The sequence below is a fragment of the Parambassis ranga genome, chromosome 17 (assembly GCF_900634625.1).
Source record: "Parambassis ranga chromosome 17, fParRan2.1, whole genome shotgun sequence".
NCBI classification, from domain to species: domain Eukaryota; kingdom Metazoa; phylum Chordata; class Actinopteri; family Ambassidae; genus Parambassis; species Parambassis ranga.
The window spans coordinates 21885704-21895152 of NC_041037.1; the positions used below are offsets into that span (position 1 = coordinate 21885704).

General features: G+C 44.2%; 1 gene segment (V, D, J or C); it reads left to right on the top strand.

The window, feature by feature from the left end:
• The first annotated feature begins 1060 nt into the window (after positions 1 to 1060).
• Positions 1061 to 2923, top strand: LOC114449780 (Ig lambda-2 chain C region-like). The segment is given in 3 exon segments: positions 1061 to 1072; positions 1198 to 1552; positions 2898 to 2923. Coding segments are annotated over 3 exon segments (393 nt in total).
• Positions 2924 to 9449: the final 6526 nt, after the last annotated feature.

Consider the following 9449-nt stretch of genomic DNA (forward strand, 5'->3'; position numbering starts at 1 on the left):
AGGTCACATGGTGCAGCTCCACCTCTGAGCTCACTGACACTGTTTAACAGACATGATTCAGCAGAACATTCCTGTTGGACACATTTTCATTGACTCCATGTCATCCTCAGGACAAAATATGTACACACCTTAAAAACTGCTGTAAAAGTATGACATCTTAATATTGTTTCCCACTTTAAATGACTCAGTCTTTTAAAGCCTGAAATATACTTATCAAATATTAATTATATTTTCAGGATTTTAACCCTTTAAAGGCCAGTTGTTTACCAAAACTCCTGTTTTTTTTAATCAGAAAAACCACAAAATCAAAGTAATTTTCAGAATCAGAATCAGAAATACTTTATTGATCCCAGGGGAAAATTGCTTTATTTTATTTTGCAGTGCCAGATAAGCATTCAGAGTTCCTTTCACTGGAACTAAAGGACCAAGCTCCTGAAAAAACAACCCCACACCATAACCCCCCTCCACTAAACTTTACATTTTGCACAATGCAGTCAGACAAGGCAACTGGTAACTGGCAAACCTAGACTCATCCATCAGATTGCCAGTTGGAGAAGCATGATTCGTTACTCCAAAGAGCGCGTCTCCACTGCTCTAGAGTCCAGTGGCGCTTCACCGTCTCACTGACTGCAGGAGGAAACATACATGTGATCACTAACATGAGCTGAGAAAAGAACTGATATAAACTCTGTTAGAAATGAATGATAAATATCAGCAGCAGCTCAAATCTAGAATCAATGTTTGGACTGATCTTTTATTTGAACATTAATGAGAAGAAAAATTAATTTGACAGATGTTTGAAATGTTTTGTGAATTTTGAATGTATTGTATAAAACGACGTGTGGTGCTGTGTTTGATCATTAACAGAACATGTTTGATGTTAATGTTCATTATTCTGTTATTAAATCATTTGATGAACTTATTTTACATCATCTATATTTGAATGGAATCATTCTTTCAACATGAAATTATAGTAAATTATTTATATTTATGAGTGTAACATGTTTTATGAATGATTGACACTGATGTGTAAATCTATATTTTATTCCTGAAGCTAATCATGAATCTGAAGGTGAATGTGTCAGATATGATCATGTATGTTCATGTTCATGTGGAAAACACTGTGTCTGTTAGAATGTCACATGTCAAATATTTATTTTGTATGAATATAAATGTATAATTCCTTATTATGTTCAGCCTGTGATAAAGTGTCTGTTGCTCGCTCTGTGTCCAGATGAGCGGGTGGTGCAGCCCGTGCTGAGCGTGTACCCAGCAGCATCCAGCCTCCACCCTGAGGGGAGCAGCTCCCTGCTGTGTCTGGCCTCGGCCATGTTTCCTCCTCTGGTCCGGTTCTCCTGGAGAAGACAGAAGGAGAACGGCCTGCTGGAGGAGCTGCCCCCTGCTGAGGGGGAGCAGCTGGAGCTCAGAGAGTCGGGGCTCAGCGCCTCCATCAGGGTGCTGGATCGGGACGCTCTGCGCTCTCATAAATACAGCTGCTACGTGGAGCACGAGGGGGGCCGGGTGGAGGCCCACACACAGCAAGGTGACGGAGGTGCTCAGGGCTCACTGGCCAGAGCGTACCTGGCCAGAATTGGACTCGGCGGGCAGGATCATTTCAATTCAATTCAGTTTTACTTATACAGCGTATTTTACAATCAGAAATTGTCTCAAAGCGCTTCACAGAATCTCAGAGCGTGAGACCCAGAACCGGAACCCCCCTAAGAGCACTGTGGCAAGGAAAAACTCCCTTTAAGAGGAAGAAACCTTGAATAGGACCCATCAACTTAAGGGAGAACCAGCCCTGCTGCTAATTTTAATTTAGTTTTTATTTTAGTCTTGTGAATAAAATGTCATTTAATTTTAGTCACATTTTAGTCATTAAGATTTTTCAAGTTTTAGTCGACATATATATATATATATATATATATATATATATATATATACACACATATATATATATATATTATATGTGTGTGTGTGTGTGTGTCATGAAATTAAGGTTTTTTTGTGCAAAAAATGTGACCTGCTCTCCCTGAAGAAGATATAGTGTGTGCATGACATTCTTCACTGTCAGTAGCTGGAAATGCAACAATTCCTTTTAAGGATTCAACTACAACTGCAAACCTCCAGATCTACGCTCCTCCACCCCCTTCAGTCAGTTCATTCTGTCATGTGCAGTGCAGAAATCGGACCCATGCAGACAACGGTAAGTTAACAAAAGGTGAGCTTTAATGAAAGCCAAAACACAGTCCAGGGTACGCGAAAAACTAAACTAAACTAAGACTTGAACAACTAAAAGGTACAAGAGAAAAGGAAAATCAAAAACCAACGAACCAAGGAGATCTGATCCAGGGGAGGACGGGAGGATGACAGGACGGAAGGAAACCAGGAAGACGACGAACACAGCACGGGGAGTGACAAACAATGAACTGACAAAGGGGAGCACGAGACTTAAATAGGGGAGAGACAGCACAGGTGAACACAATCAGGGAGGAGGAACAGAAGGGAAGACGAGAGGAGCAGAGAAAGAGGAAGAGGAAAACACACAGGGAGAACGGAGAAGAAATAAACTAAATCTACAACTAAATAACAAAATAAACAATGTGAAAACAAGACAAGGATCAAAACCCAGGATCATGACAGAAACAGACTTGCAATTAAAAGAAGACATTTTGTTATGTTTACCTGTGGATGTCAGGATGACTCGCCTGCAAATGTCGCTTCAAATTTGTTGTATTCTTGCCGGTGATACAATAAAACAGGAACCTCAGCTCGTTCCTATCATCACCAAAGGAAGCTCTGTGTGTGCTCAGCTGTCAGTGTGTCTGTGTGTATTTGTAATAAATGTGTTAAAGTGATGAAGGTTTTTTATGATTTGTGTTTGTTTGTGTGTGCAGATGACTGGAGGCACAGCAACGACTGATGATTGAGTGTCAAACAGAACAACCCTCCCTGCAGCCTCAGCTGCGTGTTCTGTGGTTTTAGAGTCAAAAATCTTTGTCACTATGAAGGCACAATGAACGTTTGTTCAGCAGCTCTTGGCTTAGGCAGAGTTTAGACCATTGACAGTAAAAACTATGGACAGAGCTTCCGTGACGTCACCCGTTTGTTTCTGAAGAGCCGTTTTGAGGCTCGGTGGGAGGTTCCGGGACGTGATGACCGCCGCCATGTTGGCAGCGTAATTTTAAGTCAGAATACCATTGAAACGAGTGAGTTGTAAAAAAATTCACCCCCCCTACAATTGACACTAGAAGAGAACCTATCATCTGAGACCAGAGTGGTTTTTTGTACCAGGCTGTAAACATGTTTTTTTCTGCTGTGAAGTCGGCCATTTTAACATGGGAGTCTATGGGAAATGACTCGCTTTTGGAGCCAACCCCCAGCTGTTGCAGCGTGAATTACAAGTTTTGACACTTCCGCATGGGCTTCAAGTCTGAGCCCCGAAGGTTGCCGCTTGGTTTAGACACATGGAATAAAAGAGAGACATGCTTAAATATACCTACATAAATATAAAGTACAATAACAACAGCAGCTCTGGGGAAGAAGCAGTGTCTCAGTCTGTTGGTGTGAGTTCTGTTGCTCCTGAGCCTCTTTCCAGAGGGAAGAGGTCCAAACAGCTGGTGTCCTGGGTGGGTGGGGTCTGCAGCTCTACAACCAGCCCTCCTTTGAGTCCGGCTGTCGTATAAGGAGTCCAGCTGCGGGAGAGGACTCCCCACAATCCACTGTGCTGTCTTCACCACCCGGGCCGAGTCCTTCCTGTCCTGTGCAGCTCCTGAACCACACTGCTGCACTCAGACAGAGGAGGCTTTGTATTGTGGACCTGTAGAAGTTTGTCAGGAGCTGAGGGGAGAGTCCAGTCCTCTGAGCCTCCTGAGGAAGAAGAGCCTTTGTTGGGCCTTCTTCACCAGGTGGGATGTGTGCAGGGACCAAGACAGGTCAGCTGTGATGTGGATGCTCAGGAACTTGATGTTGTCCACCCGCTCCACCTCCTCCCCATGAATGAGGAGAGGGATGTGCTCCATCCTCCTGGATCTCCTAAAGTCCACAATGACCTCCTTGGTCTTGGTGGTGTTCAGGACCAGGTTGTTCTCTGAACACCGTCCTGTCAGGTGCTGGATCTCCTCTCTGTAGTGAGTCTCATCATTGTCTGATATGATGTGATCCTGTGCTCAGGATCAGCGTGGATGAGGTGGAGTCTCCAATTCTCACCACCCGAGGCCTGTTGGTGAGAAAGTCCTTGATCCAGAAGCACAGAGAGCCGGGCAGCTTGTCTGGGATCACAGTGTTGAACACTGAACTGAAGTCCACAAATAACAGAGTGTGAGCATAATGAAAATGTGTCCAACAGGAATGTTCTGCTGAATCATGTCTGTTAAACAGTGTCAGTGAGCTCAGAGGTGGAGCTGCACCATGTGGCCTGCTCTGTGGTTCTCTGCTCTCTTCCTGTCTGGTTTTTGTTCAGCCTGCTCACAGCTTCTGTCACTGTGGGAAGCAGACTTCAGACAGTTACAGTAATATGTGGCTGAATGATCCACTTTAACTTTCTCTATCTTCAACTCACTGCCGCTCTCAGTAACAGCTATTGAGAAATCATCTTTCTGAGGATGTTCAGGATATGACCTGATTTCACCACTGTTTCTGTTAATATGTAGAACATGTCTGAATGTTTCTTTCTTCTGGTACCAGATAAACCAAGACCTGTCACAGCGATCAGCCCCTCCACAGCTGAAGATGACTGTTTCTCCAGCTCTCCTGGTCAAAGTCAAATCATCCTGGACCGGCCCTGTTTCCATGGCAACCAGTGCTGCAGAGACACAGACAGACAGGTGAGGTTTGTCACAGGTGCAGCGTGCTGGCTCCTGATTGGCTGGAAGCACTCACCTGAGCAGAGGCAGCACAGAGCAGCAGCTGGGAGGAGCAGCATTCTGTGCAGTGGTGTATCCTCTGCTGAAGCCGAGGAGAAGTGGAGCTCTGATGCAGCCGAGGACAGACAAGGACGAGCTGTGACATCAGACCAGGACCACGTGGCTTCTGACAGGGCCTCAGAGCTCCCATCAGCCCCTGCAGCACACAGATAAGACTGCTGCTGCTGCTGAGGCTGCTGTGGTTTCATCGTCTCACTTTGAGTCTGACAGCAGCTGAAAACAGTCTGAGTCACATGATGCAGGAGAAACCTTCATGTGTGAAATGAAGTTTTATTCTTTAATAAAGATCAACTACAAACAACAAAACTTTGTGTTATGAGTTTAAACACTCATAACACAAAGTATCTGATAACAGTAGATGAAATCTGTTGATGAAGATTCTCAGTCATCCAGGTCATCATACGTAGAGAAGATTGAAGCAAGGCGTCTGGACTTGTAGAGTTTTCTAGAAGAACATTGGAGAAACTAAACAACCACTCCACAGAAGAATGGCTCAGCACAGGAGAGCCACCTCCTCAGGACAAGACTCAGCTGTTCACCTCCACCTCAAAGACAAAGGACACTCCTTTGAGGACAACAATGTTCACATTTTAGACAGGGAGGAAAGGTGGTATGAAAGAGGAGTCAAGGAAGCCATCTATGTTAAGCTGGAAAAACCTTCCCTTAACAGAGGTGGTGGCCTCAGACATCATCTTTCTACCACATACAATGCAGTGATTCCATCCATTCCCAGGAAGTTTGCACATACTCACAGTAAGAACAAAGGGCTGTCAACCTGTCCCCCTCAGGCAGTTTCATAGTCATTAGCCAGTCGTTAGACACACCTGGCCCAGTCAGCCAGAACATCACAGGTAAGTATGGAAACATTTAGTGCTATTGTTTTTTCAGTTTTTAAGTTTTTACCCAGACCCACCCACATAGGTCTGTAACCACATATAAACCATGTTTCCCCACAAAACTCTACAAGTCCAGACGCCTTGCTTCAATCTTCTCTAAGTAGATGAAATCAAACTTCCCAGCAGAGCTCTTTGTTTTTTTCATCCCATGTTTCATTCCTCCTCCACTGTTACTGTGTCAGTGTAATACCCAACGCCGTCAGCAGGTGGCGCACAGCGCTGAGAGGAGGCGCAGGAGGAATAAAAGCTGCACGCAGGCTGACGTGTCTGTGTGAAGGAGGCGGTAATGCACCTCAAGCGGTGTTTGTCATGCGCCATTAGAGAAGAAGAAGAAGAAGAAGAAGGTTCGTGTTCCTCACGCACTCACTCACTCACTCAACATTAGCTATGCTAACAGCGTTATGCTAACCAAGTTATGTTAGCGCGGTCATGCTAACACTCCCGCGCTAATGTTGTCGTGCTAACACGGTCTTGCTAGGTTAAAGGCGGGGTTGCTAGCAGGCAGTGTGTCACACAGAGAACAACAAACACACACAGAGACACACAAAAGGATGTTTGTTCATTAATCAGTGTGTAGATACATAAAGAGTTAACTCATGTGTGTACAGATGGGTTAATGATGACAGGCTGTGCTACATGTTCACTGTGTGTGTACCTGTGTTAGCATCATGTTAGCTGAGTTTACAGTACATCCAGTCATCATGTGTGAAGCTGTACCTGCAGTGTAGGGTTAATATAAAGGGTTAAAATGTTCATTAGTGTGGACCAAAGGTCACATGTCCTGTGCTCAGGCATTATTCCTGCCATATCATTTTAACAGGCCTCATGTCAGCAGCTTCATGAATATTCAGAGCAGCACATGGTGCTACATAAGGTCAGATTGTTGTGATGCATTGTGGGAAATGGAGTTCACTGTGTAGAGTTCAGTAATCCTCACTACACATTAGGTCTGCACTACAACACGGTGAACACATTGTGTTCTGAAGTGACTGTGTGTGTCTGCAGGGTGATAAGCTTCTGTCTCTGCTGTGTGTCGGTCAGTGCTGAAGATGGTTCACTGAGGAAGAGCAAGGACCTTCAGCCTGGAGACATGGGGTCAGCACCTGATCGGCCTCAGGTATGTCACACTGTGTGTGTGTGTGTGTGTGCATTTACAAACATTGTTTCGTTTTTGTGTCTGTTTGAATTTGTGAGTTTCCGGCATTGAGCAGTGAGGAGGAAACGGAGAGCACGTAAGTACCTATGAGCCCACAGTGCTACAGCTAGCTATGTTAGCTATGTTAGCTATGTTAGCCAGCTGGACGTGCAGTTTGGCTGCATTTGTCGTTTGTGCTCATTATTTCCATTATTACATGATGAGCAGTGTTTTAGTTTGCAGCTGATCATGTGACCTCCAGCGACATGTGACCTCCAGCATCACGTTGTAACACTCGACCATCATTTACAGTCAACGTTACCACAAAAAAAACAAACTAGGGACGTTACCAATTTCAATTGTTTAATAAAAAGAAAAGACCAACTTGGATAACTTAAATTTCACTGTCAACCACAGTGTCCTGTTAAAGGGCTTGCCCCGCAAAACAATACACTCCCAATAAGGAAACAAAGGTTTTTTTCTATTTAAGTATTTCTCACCCAACAAAAATTCCACCCCTTTCCCGCAAAACTCTCAACACAACAGGCAGTCCAAAAGGAGGCCAAAGGCACATCCTACTAAGAGAGAAGAAAAGAAAAAGAAAAATGTCTGTTTTCTTATCCTGTGGGTGTCAATGTCCATTCCATATGAAAAGGTCCCATAAATCCCAAAGTCTTTCAAAGGGTAACAAAAATAAAGTCCAAAATACCAGTTGTAGCAAAAAACTAATTAGAAGCTTCTCCCTCACTCACCCTGGACACCAGGGGTTTCCATCCAGGCTTTGTGGTGAGGTGATTCTCTTCCCAGTCTTTATTCTCACTTCAGGCTAAGGGTCCCTTCTTGTGTAGTTTCGCTGGGGTCCACTTTTCACAGAAAACCCCCCGTGGGCCCTGAAGAAACACAGACTCCCTTCCTTCCTGGTCCTCAGTCTATCTCTCCCCCTCCCAAACTTTTCTCACTCGCCCTTTTTCAAATCTAAGCCCCACCCAGCTAACCTGCATGACACAGGAAACACTTCTCCCCAAACAGGAAGGAAACATACATATACACATGCACATACATTAGCTGTGTCCCAATTCAGGGTCTGCATCCTTCGGAGGACGCAGCCTACGCGGTCTCAGGAGGCCGCGTCCTCCTGAGGATCCTCCGGAGGATCCTCCACCGTTGGTAAATGGGACAGTCTGGCCTTCAAATCACTTCCTGATTGTGGCGCGACGTCATAAATTTTGCCCCGGGAAAAACAAAAGCAGCGACAGCGACACAACACGGACTACACAACAAGCGGGACAACAGTGTGGATTTAGAAATTTGGAATTTTTTAATATATTTATTTGTTGTTGGAGGAAGAGGAGAGGCGGCTCCAGCGGCAGCAAAACCGGTGACGGCTCATTTTCTTCAGGCTGGGAGAGCGCAGTGGGGAGGTGACGGTAAGCTGCTGTTTAACCATATTATTGATCATAATTAATATACCAGCTACTGAGCAAACGCTAGATATATAACCAGTAGATAGACAAATATGATTAAATGTAATTTATATTTGATTCAATTGTAAGACTTGATACAGGGTCTGTTTGTAATTTTAATACTTTAAATAAATAGCTAAATGTGTAAGAACCCTGCAAATAACCCTGAAACCACTGCTTTAATGTGTCATTAAGCATCAGGTCTGTCACTGCACCAGAGAATTACTGCTGGGTGGAGGAGAGTGGGGCTCCCTGCAGGACCAGCTGTCTGTCCTGGAGGAGGTGTACTGACCATCATCACCTTTGGAGGGTGAGGATACATATTTTATAGCTTTTCATATTTTAAGCTGCGTTGGAAGCCGCTCTGTTGAAGTTATTATTTTTATTTTTGCCCTTTTTAAAAACATCTTTAGTAACATGGCAGCCGCCGATCGTCAGCTCTGCAAACCCTGATGGAGGATGTGGTGGACAGAGGAGACAGACACCCCCCTCCCCCAGATGATGTCCCACTCACAGCCAGAGGACTCCAAGGTCTTCACCGTGGCATCGTCCAGTCCAGCAGCACCAAGGACTCCTGCTCAGCCAAACATTTATATATATGTTCTTTGTGAATAGTATTTTCTGCTGATCTTTATAAATAATAAACTGTACATTTTCATAATGCCCACTGGTAAATAGTTAGAAATGTTCTGTGTCTTTGTAAATATTGTACATAACAGAACAATAAATGATTTACTGTGGTCACTGAGAAGTTGTTCAAAAGTTTACTTCAATTATAAATAGGTAATGAAACACATGATGTAACAAGGTGAGAAGAGTTTAAGAACACAGGGACAAGAACGATTTAATATCATCCTTTAATTTAATAAGTAACATTTAAATAACACAGAACATAAAATCACTGCTGTCCATCATCCTCTGTATGAGCTGAGGTCTGTCCGTTCTTTATCTGCTCTCTCCCTCTCCCTCCCTCTCTCTCTCTCTCTCTCTCTCTCTCTCTCTCTCTCTCTCCAGCCTCATCTCCTCCGTT